Genomic DNA, 14579 nt, shown 5'->3' with positions numbered 1-14579 from the left:
AAAACGCCTTTGGCGTTATTCTCTCCAATATCCTTCGTGGTCTACCCACACGTTGCCGCCACTAATCCCTAGCTCGTCGAGAATCTGTAACTGAGATCTCGCTGCCATCTAATCTCCCCGCTCTGCCACATCGAGCATCTCGGCATTCAGCAGTGACCTGCTGGCTTTCAAGCGGGCTTTCGTCGTTGTCAATACCTCGGCCCGATTCTCCGTGAGCGTGTAACTTCATAGGTCCTCGTGTCAAGCCTAGAAAAATCCCTGGACGTTAGCACAAACCACTGGGATACCGCAGACACCCTGGCACTGAAACCATGCACCGGAGACCGTGACTGCTCGGGACTAATGCGAGATGGTAGCTTTCTAAGCTAGCTTCAATTCTTTTCCTTTTCCTTTTCGGCTTCACTGGCACTTGCAAATTGCTAAGAGTTGACTATTTCGAGCGCCAGTATTTCCATCAAAATCTCGCTGGAAACCTTTGTACAAATTTCTTTCCCTCATCATTCCTTCTCGCCATTCGCTTCTGAGCTTGGAACGTACACGATCGAACTATTTCGCTTTGCTGCCGCCTGATCCAAATTGGCTTTCTACTCAATTCTATCACTGTTCCTTGAAGACCGAAACGTTAAATTGGTATGTGACAAGCGCTTATGTCCCGGCAGAGGGGGATTGGAGAAATGAGCTCATTGCTAAATCGCCTGGCTTCTTTCAATAGATACCCCTTTTGTGCACTATCTTTCTGGGACCCGAACAATTCAACAGGAAGCCGATAATCAGCCAAAGACATCTCACCAACTCATTCCAGACCAAGTCCTTTCCTTCACACTATACCCATTCAAGGGTACGAAGCAACTGAATACACTTGTCACACTGGTTGTTGTCTGGGTCTGTTATGTAGACGGTCAAATTGTGTAAAACACTCTGACCTCCATATATCACCAACCGCCATGTCAACCCCCCAAGGATCAGGATCAGGATCAGGATCTGGCTCCGGTTCTGCTATAGGCTCACACTACTATGTTGGACCCTTCGGTCGTATGTTACCCACCACAGATGGCCCGTCCTCGGAGCAGCAACCCGAGCTTCCAGCTAATTTACAAGAATCCGGGGACAATCTATACCAGCTTCCACCCCCGCGTGTACCGACTAGTTTACAATTTGGATCTGATCCATTTCCACCGCAGAAAAGCAGTCCCGACGGCAAAGACAGCGGATCACAACACCAGAAGCCAGAGCAACTTCCCTCCGTGAGCCAAATACTCACTCCAACACCAGGTACCAATTCATCACAATATCCTCAACCATTTGCAAGTTCAACACCCAACACAGGGCGTCGTGAATCTGCATACCCGCCTCACTATCACGATCCGAATTTTCAGGTTTCGCCAACCTCTGTACATGATAGAGGCCGTGCCGAATCTCTGCCGCAACTGCATACTGGCCTGCCTTCATTGTCACAAGTGGCTTTACATGGCCACAGAGGTATAAGAAACCACACACCGACAAGAAGTGATCCATCCTCTGCATCCTATTCACACGGCCAGCTACCATTTCACACCACATCCTCACATGGTCAAGTACCAAGTGGGGAACTATCATCACCGGAAAGTGCAAACCGGTCAAGTAACCAGCCCCTCCGGCCTCATGTGGTAGATGAGCGAGTCATTGACGGGGAACTCTGCTTCGTATATGCAGACGGATCGTTCTGTCCCAAATTCATCGACGGTACACCCGTCAACGCAAATTGGGGCGTAACGAAGGCTGGCAGGCCGAGAAAGCGCCTTGGACTTGCCTGCTTGACCTGCCGTGAGAAGAAGATCAAGTGTAATCCTAACCCAACTGCCGAGGCCGTATGTGATCAATGCCGGAAATCTGGACGTGAATGCAGGTTCGAAAGTGCGTAAGTGTGATCGTGATCTCTGAAGAATATGCGTCTACGGACTTAACTTGCTGAACCATTGCTAATCTCCTCAAAGCCCGCGCGGGAACCGTCCTCCCCTGAGAGGATCAGCAGGGCCATCTGGCAGAACCGACTCTTACGCCCCCACTAGCCACGGTGCTTTGGACATTTCTCCGTCACTTTACGACATCACTCGAGCCTCGGACAGTGCGACCTCCCTTCCTGGGACTACCGGACACTCACCGATGTCAGAGGGCTCGATGCTCACACCGTCAGCCCAAGAATCCACGTATGAAACCATGGCCGACGCGGATAGAGCTTTAAGATCCCGATCCTACCGATTCCCACCGTCATCATCCGGCGCAGATGACACCCTCGGACGACCGTCGGCACATATCGAGTCTACTCGTTCGCCCGAGTACTCTGACATTCTGGGGGAACTGAAGGACAATAACTCGGATGACCCGCTCGCCGCGTCCTGGCAACTGGACCCGTACGAAAGCGACCCAGAGTCCGCGGTTCACTACACTGAGTGTTATTTCCTGCACATGAATGACGGTCTGTACCACATGTTCCCGCATGGACGATTCGGCTCGTGGTTGAGGACCTACCCCACCAAGTCTGCAGACGACAAGATGCTCCTTTATTCTATGATGGCTCTTGGATCTGTGTTTTCAGACAGACCAGACAAAATGGCAGCTATGAGGCGATATTCTCGCATAGCCCGCTTTGCCATTAACAGAAGCCAGCATACCCTCTCTTTGCAACTTGCTCAGAGCCATATCATAATGAGTCTTTGGTACTATGCTACAGGGTCGCTGGTCGGGTCTTGGGACTCGATAGGCGCAGCGGGAAGAGCAGTCTTTGGGCTTCGTTACAACGTGGAATCTGGAGGTGTTGTTGTGGATCAAAGTCAGATGTGTGACTACGGGTTACATCCACAGGCCTTGATTGAGTGCCGACGGCGGACCTTTTGGATTGCTTTTGTGCTTGATGTAAGAATACGCACTCCCTCCGACTAAAAACCGAATCTTAGTTACTGACCAAAGACCAGCGCTTCTCGAGCCTCTATTCTGCTTCGTCGACTTTCATCTCGTCAGATGCAGCCCTGCTGAGGCTCCCGTGCCGAGAAGAAATCTATGAGACTCAGCAGTACGCGACAGTGCCCTATTTCCAATCATTCCTCAACCACATCCCAGCCTCCGTAGGCGATGATCGCTCCACCCTAAGCCCAATGGCCTTTTTAATCGAGATCATGGCTATTTGGGGAGACGTCTCGCTCCATATAACCCGGTTACCGCACATCCCCCCCGAAGCATACAACCGACTCGCCGAAGAATTCCACACCACCATCGTCCAAAAATCCAACCAATGGATGACCCGACTCCCCGATTACCTGGTATTCTCACCCATAAACCTAGAACGAAGCATCCGACAAAGAAAAGCAGACACCTTCGTTTCGACCCATTTGTTCTACCACGCCAGTTTGATGAAACTGTACAGGCACGCCCGCTACCAGAGCCTCCGACCCGAAGTCTTAGGCCAGTACATCCACCGCGCTCGATATCACGCCGTCGAAATCCTCCGCATCTCTCTTACCTTCGACCACTACGCGAAAAAGATCATCCCGTCCCGGCACAACACAGAAACATCCATATCCCAATTAACCCTCCTGAACCCATTCCTCGGCTACGTGATCCTATCAGCCGTGGACGTCCTCAGCTCCGCTGGTCTGGCGTCTCAGTTGCACGAGTGCATCTCTTATATTAGAGGTGCATTAGACACCGTTCAAGAACTCGGCCGCTACTGGGATAGCTCTTTGCAATTAGTCACCGTTCTCCACAGACGTCTGGGTCTGATGATGAACTGTATGAATGAGCGCGCCGTCTTCGCTGAAAAACAGGGCTTTGCTCTCGATGGTCCGCCGCTTGAGACGAAGGTCCATGCTGGCGCTTTGCATTCTCATCCACCTGCGGCAATGGGTGAGGATCTTTTTACTGGATCTATGCCTAGAGAGGTGCTTTTGAATGCTCTACGGCTTGATCAGACACTCATCTCGGAGAGTGGTATTGCTTGGATTAGAGATCCATGAGAGCATGTCCCCCTCTCAACTCTATTTCCCTCTTCCTTTTGGTCTCTTTAATCGAGTTCCGAAATTGGCGTAACGACGTGATTGATATTCTGGCGATGTTGATGTTCTTGCAGCGGTGAGGGAATCTTGTTCTCTATTATCCTGTTACGATGTGATGGATGCATTCCAATAATGATGGTGACTTGGCTGGTTGATTCGAAAGTATCATTGCCACGTATAGACGGGACTGTGACCTACATGACTTGACTCATTTGTCTCTGTTTGAGTCGCAGAGTTTTATATTTTCTACATCTGTATATTATAGTATGTCATTTATTTTCTGCTTTTTTCATGCTTTTGAGCGAGCGCTCTACTACTGCTATCTGGCCCTCATGTACTTATATCTACCAGAGTTCGAAGACAAGAGAATGAAGCCAATGAGAAAAATAAAGGGGAAATTGACTGAGGTCTCATTATTTCATTACAAAATCATCTATGCTGTTATGATACCGAAGCTGGAAACTGCCCTGAATAAATGAACCTGCCTTCGACAGGATCCATCAACACTGCGTAATGAGTATCTTCATTGACAATCGGGTCCGAACAGAGCCACCCCAGCACTGTCCCAAGAGTAACGGACACTTCAGACTCAGGATCTTCCCATCCCATCTTCGTATTCCGTTTCCACTTCAAACGCATTGAACGGGGAAGAGCATCATCCTTAACCCTCCGCCTCTTAAGCTGTTGTTGGAAAACCCCATGGTCCTGCACCCTGCGATCCCATTTCCCCTGCATCGACGCCTGCCGCTCTTTACTCTCCTCAATAATCTCAGCCATGCTCTGCATACCATCTGACACACGCAGACCCGTATACCCTCTATCATTCGCAATAGCTTCATCCATAACCGAGACAGTATAATCATCGTGGTTGGTTTTGATAAGGAAAGAACTCGACCGTCGCCAACACGCAGTCTCATAGTCCTTTTCCATAGCAACAATGCTACTCCCATCACAAAAGATCAGATATGCAGCCGTCGTGCGCAAACAAGGCACTTCATCCAGGATCTCCTCAATGGTCGAAGTATTCGAAAGTCTGGTAGATCTAGATCCCTCCACACTGGGAAGAACACACTGCCTTAGCAACGACGTGATGGATTGTCGCAAACCAAGCAAAACAAGCAAATAATTAAAATAAAACCCCCAATTCCTCCGTGTATCATGCACAGCCCGGAAATTGAGCGAAACGCTAAGATCTTTCCGCACACCCGTGAGCACCCCCACGAACCCAACGTACGTGATGCACGTCGCGAGCACTTTATCCGGCGCGTCGTCGCGCACGAATTCAAGCTGTACAATCAGCGAGCGCAGTGGGTCCATTCCCCAGTCTAATGTTCGGAAATGAACCATTCGCGTCCAGAGTCCGTCGAGAATACGTACTCCGCCGCTTGTGCATCCCATTAAGAGATCTAGCACCACATTTAGACAGATTAGGAGGTACAGGTCGATTCCGGTCACGCGACTGATGCCCCGGATCTCGGCTGTTTCTTCGTCTGTGTAGAGTCTGTGCAGGAAGAGACGGGCGAGCCAGTGGATTGGTTTTTTTGGGATTTTGGGAGAGAGGCTGTGGATCACGTCGTCGAATATGTTGGTTACTGAGCGCATTCGGTCTTTGTAGATATGAGCGAGCGCTGTGTAGCGCTCTTCTGGTGGGTGGGAGAGGTTTATTCTGAATATTGGGGGTTGTTGGGAGCCCAGTTCTTTTAGGCGGGTTGTCATTGTTGAGGAGAGGGTTGTTTTGATGGTTGGTATTCCATTCGAGGTTGGAGAGAGGGGGGAGATGTGAGGTTGAGTGAGAAGTGGCGTTTACTGTCAGATAGAGTGCTTGGCAAGTCGATAAATGTCTTGATCTGATGTTTTATAAGAATTAAGAAATTTGGAGATGTCGGCGGGTCTTGCCGCGTACTTATGGGTTACACGGTGTTGACTGGAAGAACTGTTGCCTAAGTGCACGTGTAGCGCTAATATAGATCGACAGAGTCAACATTTACCTTTTGATAGTTCGACCAATATGTATGACTCTATTAGGCTGACATTGACATATATTGAAGAGGAGGTCTAGGGCTCGACGTGGCTCATTTCGCCAAGATCTCCTTCTATGTCGATCCCCCTACGTCTGCTACCCCAGGTACCCAACGGGGTATCTTTAGCTTCCGTTGGGTATTTTAGCTGATCTACGGAGTACTGCCGATGCCTTCTTTTTGGGTTTTCTCTCTGACTCCCGACTGAGCTTTTGACATGTATTAGTGAGCTTTGCTCCTCTGTGCTATTTATTGCATCGGCTTTATCCTTGATGAATTGATGACAATCCCAAAGTTAGGAAAAAACCAAACCAGGCTGCATACAAAATTAATAAATTAGTGCCTCGGACTGGACTTCATTGGATACATATGGGATCGAGGGTAAGCCTGCAGAAGAATAGCCGGATGATCGCCACTGCAGCTGGCTTGGGGACAGTTCAGCTGATCTGCATAGTTTTTGATGAACATGCTCTATAGCTTGCCCAACCGCATTGGACACTTGGTGTTTATTTTTCTTTTGTTAAGTGGAGATAGACTATTCTTATTATAGTAGAGCTTGCTGGCACATACATATCTTCCATCGTCAATGTATCACCAATTTTCGCAATTGTTTACCTAGGTATTAAAAGAGACATTTCCGCCTACCTATATGTATAATATGAACGAGATTCGCATGGAATCTACATGCTAATATAGCTAATACCAAGCTAATACTAATATGTTGGTCACATCACTCCAATTACCCTAAGCCAATAGGATTCTGATCACGGGTTGTCACCCAAAACAAAGGCATTGTGTTCAAGCGGTCAACGGGTAAATGTTTCATATACCATGTACTATAGACTCGACATAATTGGAAATTAATATGGATTAACTACTTGATAACAAGCAAGAATACTAGCTCTATATCATCCAGTCAATGCTCCACTATAATACCTCTGAGCGGGGATTCCAACGGAGATGCGGAAGGTTTCTCCGGAATTTCCATTTCCCTCCACACTCACCTTGCTTCATTGCCCTGTCGCATTTCATCCAACCACCCCAAAATGGGGATATATATATAGATCTGAAAAACGAGTGCGCAGAAAGCTCTCATGTCCTCATTCAACCAGTCCGGGACGCACGAGTTCCCCGGGGCGCAGGAGTTCCGCGCCACGGTGGAAGATGACGGACTCGACGCCGACTATAGCATGGTCGGCGAGTACCCAGAGGAACCCGACTACTACGTCCTGCTGGGCCTTGCGCGCAATCCGCCCCCAACAGATGCCGAGATCCGCTCCGCCTACCGAAACCTGACCCTCAGCTTCCATCCCGACAAACAGCCGCTGCATCTCCGCCATGCGGCCGAGAGTCAGTTCAGACATATCCAGGAGGCGTATGAGACCCTCATCGATCCAAATAAGCGCGTTGTATATGATATATCGGGTGCAGCGGGTGTGCGACAGGAATGGGGTCAGCATGGGGCCATGGGGATTGGTGGGGAGGCACAACGGCAGGATGTTGGTGTTAAGGCGATGTCGCCGGATCAGTTCCGGCGTTGGTTTTTGAAGACGATGAAGAAACGCGAGCGGAAAGCTGTCGAGAGTTTGGTTTCCAGCAAGGTATGTGTCTTCTGTATTGATCTTCCATTTTTGGGAAGTTGGGCGAATGGGCTGTTGCTGACATTCATTGGGTTTGACATCAGGGCAGTATTACCCTCGGAATCAACGCGTCGTCTATGATATCAGTCGACGAGGACGATGATGTGCAGTTCCATATACCTTCACCACGAGTGTCCTCATATGGTGTTTCGTATAATTTCAAGACGCCGATGTCATTACCACAGCTTTGGCGCACGGCAGAGAAAGAGGAAGAACCCTCTGGTGCGGAAACGGATTCAGGAGAAGATGTGCAAGAGGAGGAGATAGAGCACATGCAGGTGACTTGGAATGCGGGTATAACTGGAGGTTTGGCTCGCCCGGTCAAGAAAGTCACAGTTGAGTACGAGGATGGGTCAGAAGGAGAAGAAAAGGTATGATGTGCTGCATGTTTGCATTTCGAAATTTCGCTAACAGTTTTTCAGTTTCAAATGCCGCCGATCCTGGCAGGCCAGAACTTCCAATTTGGGGCCACTGTGACTCCCAATTTCAAAAACCTGGTGGGCACCAAAGGAATCTGGGCCAAACATCCTTTCTCACTTCTCAGGGATTCCCAAGTCAGCTTCGATGCTCTTCTTCTCCCTGTCCCAACCTTGAAAGCGAATATCGCTCGGTCCTTCCAGCCAATTCCCGGCACCAGGCCGTTCCAGGTCAGCGTGACCAGTATACATACGCGCTCTTTGGGGGAAACGGCGCCTTCTTTCGAGGTTCAAGTTTCGAGGGAAATTGCGAAGCAGAAGATCGGCGTCATTACATGGTCCAGTGGCGTTGTTGACTGGCCCGGATTTCTTCTCAACTGGTTCCCGTCACTTGGAATGGGAGCTCAGAGTGCCATTGCATCTGCTAACGAGGTCAGTAATCTGCAAATTGGTCTCATCTCGCTTCCCAAGCAGGGCCAAGCTGCAATCGATTTCGAAGATGATGACGAGGAGAGTGGAGAAATGGACGAGGATGTCCGTCATCTTCTCAAGAAAAAACGCCACATCGACCAATCTGCCGAGTCATGGCAGACTTATCTCCAGGCTACTCCCGCCGGAGGCGCCTTTGTCTTGAATTATTCTCGGAACCTCTTCTCCGGAAAACCCGCCGATGATCCGGTCAAGACAGAATGGAGCTCTGAAGGGTACTTCCCGATGCCGAGCATGGACCAGGCGCGTGCCGTGCGACTCGAGATCTCGAGTATTGTTGGGTTAGACATGTCTCTCAATTGGACCATCAAGGGCGTTCGTCGGGTTGGCGAGTACACGCGTGTTGGTCTCGGTATTGGCATCGCGGACAAGGGTATCATGATGACAGTTTCATGGAGCCGACTCGGCCAAACCATTAATCTTCCGATCAATGTTTGCCCGGCTAGTGAATCAACAAACGGCGCTGCAGCACTGACTGCCATATTCCCTTGGCTGGCCTACTGCGCGATTGAATTTGGCTATATTCGCCCGCGGGATAGGAAACTCCGTCGACAGGCAGCTGCTCGACGCCACCGTGAGCTCAAGAAGTTGATCCCTAAGAAACGCGAAGACAGTCTCCAGGCCATCGAGCTCATGACGGATCAAGTTCAAAGGCGGCAAGCGCGAGAAGAAGCACAAGAAGGTCTGGTCATCTTGAAGGCCGAGTATGGTTATATACCGCCAGTAAACAAGAAACCCAAAAATGGGTTCGCGGAGCCTCGGGTGATTGATGTCACTATCCCTGTGGCTGCGCTAGTTAACCGCGGTCAATTGGTGATTCCCGGAAAAACCGTCAAGGTAAGTCAAGCGATAGGTCTTGAATTGGTCATCTTTTCCGAAACTGAATACTAATTTGCATGTATCTAGTTCCAAATTTTGGGATTCCATGACCCTGCGCCGTTGCTACCCAAACGATTGAAGATCTGGTATAGATTCCAGGGGCGCGATCATTTTGTCGAGGCAGGTGATAAAGAGGACATCGCATGCCCCATGCGTACACACTTTATATCCGCATGATACATCTACACTCATCAAAAGGTCGAAGAACCTTTGCCATGTAATTATAACATCTAGTCGTTCATTAGCGACTTACTATTTCAAGCTCCATTCTGATACTTTCACTTCCCTTTATGTTCGTAGGTCTGAATAGTTGTTTTTTTTTTTGCTGTAAATACAAGCCTGGAAGCATTTTTGAAATCTTCTTTATAGTAATTATAATATCATCCTCTTCCAAGGTAGTAAAATGAGCCAGCCCAGTTGCTCAACGTCAGAAAGTCTTGGCATAATAGAATACGGCACTCCATAAACACCAACAGTGCGGTTTGTCCCGAAAAGCCAAATGAGCGTCACCTCATGAACTCTTCTCATCAACCACGAGTGCACAGCTCTTGAGTTGCTCACTCTTGAAATGTCGACCTCTATTGCTTCAGGACTTTTCAAGTCGCTCCCCAAACCAAAATACACTGGCGAGGAGGAAGAGTTACCACAGCATGCGCAACCCCGTGGTCCGCGCGTGGTGGGCGCCGACCAGATTGATGAAACACAGGTTGTCCTACGGGTGAGTTGTGGATCGCTCTATTGACATACTAGTACAAGGACTAATGATCCTGTCTTCCAGAGGACTGGACCCCCGCCCTACGGAAACCGTGCAGGATGGCGACCTCGCGCCCCCGAAGATTTCGGGGACGGCGGCGCGTTTCCCGAGATCCTAGTTGCACAGTACCCCCTCGACATGGGCCGAAAGGGAAAATCGTCCAAGTCAAATGCTCTTGCTCTCCAGGTCGATGCCGAAGGCAAGGTCAAGTACGACGCGATCGCCCGCCGCGGACACGCCGACAACCGCACCGTCCATGCCTCATTCAAGGATTTGATCCCGCTCCGACAGCGGGTCGATATGGGAGAGCTTTCGCTGGACAAGCCGTCCGAGGAGGAGATCCAGGCTCAGATGGAGAAGACGAAGGCCGCACTTACAACCTTGGTCGAAGGAGCTTCGTCAGCGCAGAAGCCGAAGAACGTCAAGGGCGGACAAAGAGCAGAGCCGACTTTCGTTCGATACACCCCGGCCAACCAGATGGGTAACAATGGCCGCCAGAATGACCGCATTATGAAGATTGTCGAGAGGCAGCTGGATCCTATGGAACCGCCCAAGTTTAAGCACAAGAAGATTCCCCGTGGCCCGCCCTCCCCGCCGCCTCCCGTTATGCACTCGCCGCCTAGGAAGCTTACTGCGGAGGACCAAGAAGCTTGGAAGATTCCCCCACCTGTGTCGAACTGGAAGAACCCCAAGGGTTACACCGTGCCCTTGGACAAGCGCTTGGCTGCAGATGGTCGCGGGCTGCAAGATGTCTCAATCAACGACAAATTCGCCCAGTTCGCGGAGGCTTTGTTCACGGCAGATCGACATGCGCGTGAAGAGGTGCAGCTCCGAGCTCAGATGCAGCAGAAGTTGGCAGAGAAGGAGAAGGCTCAGAAGGAGGAGCATCTTCGGATGTTGGCACAAAAGGCTCGTGAGGACCGCGCTGGCCCCAGCGCTCGCGTGTCACGGGCTCGTTCCCGCTCTCGAAGTGTTAGCCGCAGTGTATCTGTATACTCCTCCCGGTCTGCTACCCCCAGCGAAGATGACGAAGCCGCTCGAGACCGCGCGGAGCAGCGCCGCGAGCGACGACGCGAAGATGAACGACAGCTGCGCCAGTCTCGGATGGGCACAGAGCGCCGCATTCAAACCATGGCCCGAGAACAGAACCGTGATATCTCTGAGAAGGTCGCGCTTGGTCTGGCCAAGCCTACGCAGAGCTCTGAATCTATGTGGGATTCGCGTTTGTTCAACCAGACCAGCGGCATGCAATCTGGTTTCAATGAAGATAACCCTTACGACAAGCCGCTGTTCGCCGCGCAGGACGCCATCAACAGCATTTATCGTCCACGTGCCCAAGCTGATGCCGATGACGAAGATGCAGGCGAAGGCGAGATGAGCAAGCTTGAAAAGACCAAGCGATTCGAGGTCCTGGGTCGCGCCAAGGAGGGATTCCGTGGCGCTGCTGAAGCCGAGGTAAGCTTCCGTCCAATATACATTTTTCTTGTCGTCGCTAATAAGTTATTCTATAGGAGCGCCAAGGTCCTGTTCAGTTCGAGAAGGACACTGCTGATCCATTTGGCATTGACAACATGATTGCCGATGTGACTTCGGGCCAGAAGCGTTATGGAATTCAGGAAGCTGAAGGTGATGATGACCGCAAGTCGAAACGCCCGAGGGTCGACGACGAATAAATCCGCTTTTTGTTAAACTTTCTTCCATATGTGTCTCTATGTTCTCTCGTGATCTTTTCACGGGTATCGGAAAAATATCCCCAATGCATTGCGGGCGTTTCTGGCAGTGTGATTCCTACCACTATCTTGTTCACAAAAGGGAATCGAAATCGAAGCGAGTCAATCGGGCTTGCTTGCCATTTCATCTACAGCTACCAATAAAAACCATGTTGATCTATGAATTCAAGTTACTAGTTGTTTGTTATCTCTACTGAATGTGTACAGGATTGAGACAGCTTTCACAAGTATAGTACAACAAGAATAGTCGGCCACTTATGGGGCCTCTGCCCTTGACCACCTAAGACTTTAAGAATCCGATCTATTTGGACCAAGATGGTATTAGGGGTGTTATATGTAAGAACCCTCCAATATACTTTTTTGATGCCCTTTTTGATGTCTTCTTAGGTGTATACGAAGGCGGTAAAAAGTCTACTTTGTGCAAACAAGCTTTCTATGTATAACCTTTCATATCCCAGGTGGAACCAAATGACTAACATTCAATTTCAATGACTGATTGTCTAAAGCAGACTACATCGACACCTCAGCACCCACTCAGTTCTTCACGTCCTTCTTATTAGGAGATAGCACACTCTCCAACCACTTGTAAGCCACAGGCAGACTGTCAGGGTATCCCATGTGCACCCGGTTCTCGAAGAACCGACATTCCTTAGGACCGCCATGCTTGAGAGGCTCAATACAGTCTTCAATCGGGACAACGCCGTCATCCACGCCCTAGAAACAGTCAGCTTTGTTTTCTTTCCTCATCAGGGCTGAACAGGAATACATACGTTGAGCATAAGCAATCGGGTGTTATCTTGGTCAAGAATGCCAGTCTCCACGAGCGAGAACTTCTTCTGAGCATTCTTCACAAACTCCTCCTCATTGTCATAGCCATACTTCTCCGCCATAGCGGAAGTAAGCCTAGCATCATGGTTAGTACACCACCACAAAAAAAGCAAAACCTAGTCAAGACTCACTCAAACGGATACTCATGATCGTTCGCCTTAGCCAACCACTCAGGACTAAAAACTAAGTGCGATCCAGGTCCATGAGCAACACAACCCGCAAGACGCTCACGGTGCATACAAGCCGCCCGAATAGCATAGAAGCCACCAGCACTAAGCCCCCAAGCCGCGACACGCGACATGTCAAACTCCGGCCGGCGGTCCATGTAATCCAGCACGCTAGACCAGAGCCTATCAGGCGACTCAGGGTCGGCCGGATCCGCAGGCGAGTCCGCGGTACCGGGAATCTCAACAATAACCGTCGCCCAGCCCCGATTGATGATCTCGTGGGAGCGCTGGCTGTTGTCAGGCCTGTAGCCGTCAAGTCCGGTCATGAGCAGCACGACGGGGACGCGGTTGGTAGCGCTCGCTTCCTCCGGCAGCCGGATGTACAGCGGGATTTCGGCGCCGTCGCGACCCGCGCGGTGCGTGTTCGGAATCACTTCCTCTGTGAGGATGGGATTCCATAGAGAGGTGGCTTTTAGGTACACTTGCTTCTGGCGCTCGAAGGCGGCACGCTTGATGGATGTCTCGGGCCGTGTTGATGGGCTTACGTAGGGGAAGCGCGAGATGCGAAGGATGACTGCTGCGCGTCGATAGAGGTCGGCGGCGCGGTCGACGTGGCCATTGCTGAGGGCTGTGTCGGCTTCTTTCTCTAGCGCTGTTGCGGTTGGGAGGAAGGCTTCGGTGTACGCGTCTGTGTCTGCGTCGTTGATGTTTTCCTGTTGTTGTTAGTCGTAATGTTGGGATGTGTTGTGTTTGGGGATGCTTACAGCGATCAGCTTTTCAAAAACGGGCTCGAAGTCTTCCAGGGCTCCATCGTGGAATGGGTAGATGGATTTCGTGGCCTGGTTAATTACCCGTGTTAGTTTTTTGGATCTTTTCGTATTGTTGGGAAGGGACGTACGCAGATTTTCCACTTCGCCTCCCACAGGAGCTTGATCGACCCCTGGTGAGGGTAGACAGTGTCGAACTTGTCTCCGAGAATCCAATTCACCATGTTGAGGGGGATATAGATGAAGTAGCTTGGTGGGTTTAATATTGCCTAGTAAGGGCTTTTCCTTGATGAATTACAAATTCGAGGCATTTTGTGATCTTTTAATTGACTTGCCGCCACCCGTATTCGCCGGTAGCAGTTACTGCGAGAGCAAAGCCAAGGCAGAATGATGTCCATTGAGATGCAAACAGTAGGTGGATGTTGCCGCAAGCCCTAGATGAGACCGGATCGGCAGAGATCCAACGATGGGTGTATCTTGGCAGGGCATGGGGTTGCTTCAAATGTTTCCGGATGCGGGGTGGGTGACAGCCAAGATGGCGAGAAAAAGGGATGCAGATCGGATTCTCAGATGTCTCAGTACTCCATTACACTCTCGATTTCCCTTCGCGGCCTCGTGACCTTTCTGGTGTGGCTTCGTCATTATCTAGCCCTAAGTGGTAGGTAATTGAAAGAGCTAGGTAAGAGATGAACTTTGTACTCAAATGGTAGAATACTCTCAACAAAATGCCCTTCATTCTGATTCTATGGAAAACAACATAGAAACCAATATTTAAACAAGGGTAACGCATGATTCAAATGGTAATCGGCCCTGATCCTATACATAGCTCCTAGGGTCTTCTCCAATGACCTCAAATACAAAAC

The 14579-nt window shown here is 50.1% G+C and overlaps 5 protein-coding genes across 5 annotated transcripts; 3 read left to right on the top strand and 2 right to left on the bottom strand.

The window, feature by feature from the left end:
* Positions 1-944: 944 nt before the first annotated feature.
* N7471_007188 (Zn(II)2Cys6 transcription factor) lies at positions 945-3989 on the top strand (the record flags this gene model as incomplete). The annotated part of the gene is made up of 3 exons (XM_057279907.1): positions 945-1897; positions 1974-2892; positions 2952-3989. The coding sequence occupies 3 exons, from the start codon at positions 945-947 to the stop codon at positions 3987-3989; spliced, it is 2910 nt and encodes a 969-aa protein (XP_057134167.1).
* Positions 3990-4469: 480 nt separating this feature from the next.
* N7471_007187 (uncharacterized protein) lies at positions 4470-5744 on the bottom strand (the record flags this gene model as incomplete). The annotated part of the gene is made up of 1 exon (XM_057279906.1): positions 4470-5744. The coding sequence occupies one exon, from the start codon at positions 5742-5744 to the stop codon at positions 4470-4472; it is 1275 nt and encodes a 424-aa protein (XP_057134166.1).
* Positions 5745-7140: 1396 nt separating this feature from the next.
* Positions 7141-9647, top strand: N7471_007186 (J domain-containing protein; the record flags this gene model as incomplete). The annotated part of the gene is made up of 4 exons (XM_057279905.1): positions 7141-7647; positions 7731-8057; positions 8109-9428; positions 9498-9647. 4 exons carry the CDS (start codon positions 7141-7143, stop codon positions 9645-9647), a joined length of 2304 nt encoding a protein of 767 aa, XP_057134165.1.
* Positions 9648-10038: 391 nt separating this feature from the next.
* N7471_007185 (SKIP/SNW domain-containing protein) lies at positions 10039-11897 on the top strand (the record flags this gene model as incomplete). The annotated part of the gene is made up of 3 exons (XM_057279904.1): positions 10039-10188; positions 10249-11679; positions 11736-11897. The coding sequence occupies 3 exons, from the start codon at positions 10039-10041 to the stop codon at positions 11895-11897; spliced, it is 1743 nt and encodes a 580-aa protein (XP_057134164.1).
* Positions 11898-12488: 591 nt separating this feature from the next.
* ayg1 (heptaketide hydrolyase ayg1) lies at positions 12489-13940 on the bottom strand (the record flags this gene model as incomplete). The annotated part of the gene is made up of 5 exons (XM_057279903.1): positions 12489-12668; positions 12725-12857; positions 12914-13662; positions 13714-13788; positions 13848-13940. The coding sequence occupies 5 exons, from the start codon at positions 13938-13940 to the stop codon at positions 12489-12491; spliced, it is 1230 nt and encodes a 409-aa protein (XP_057134163.1).
* Between the last annotated feature and the right edge of the window lie 639 nt (positions 13941-14579).

The sequence above is a fragment of the Penicillium samsonianum genome, assembly GCF_028829775.1.
Source record: "Penicillium samsonianum strain IBT 33392 chromosome Unknown utg000004l_segment0_segment0, whole genome shotgun sequence".
Classification (NCBI taxonomy): domain Eukaryota; kingdom Fungi; phylum Ascomycota; class Eurotiomycetes; order Eurotiales; family Aspergillaceae; genus Penicillium; species Penicillium samsonianum.
Note: the sequence above shows the minus strand (reverse complement) of the source record. Positions and strands in the feature narration are given on the sequence as shown.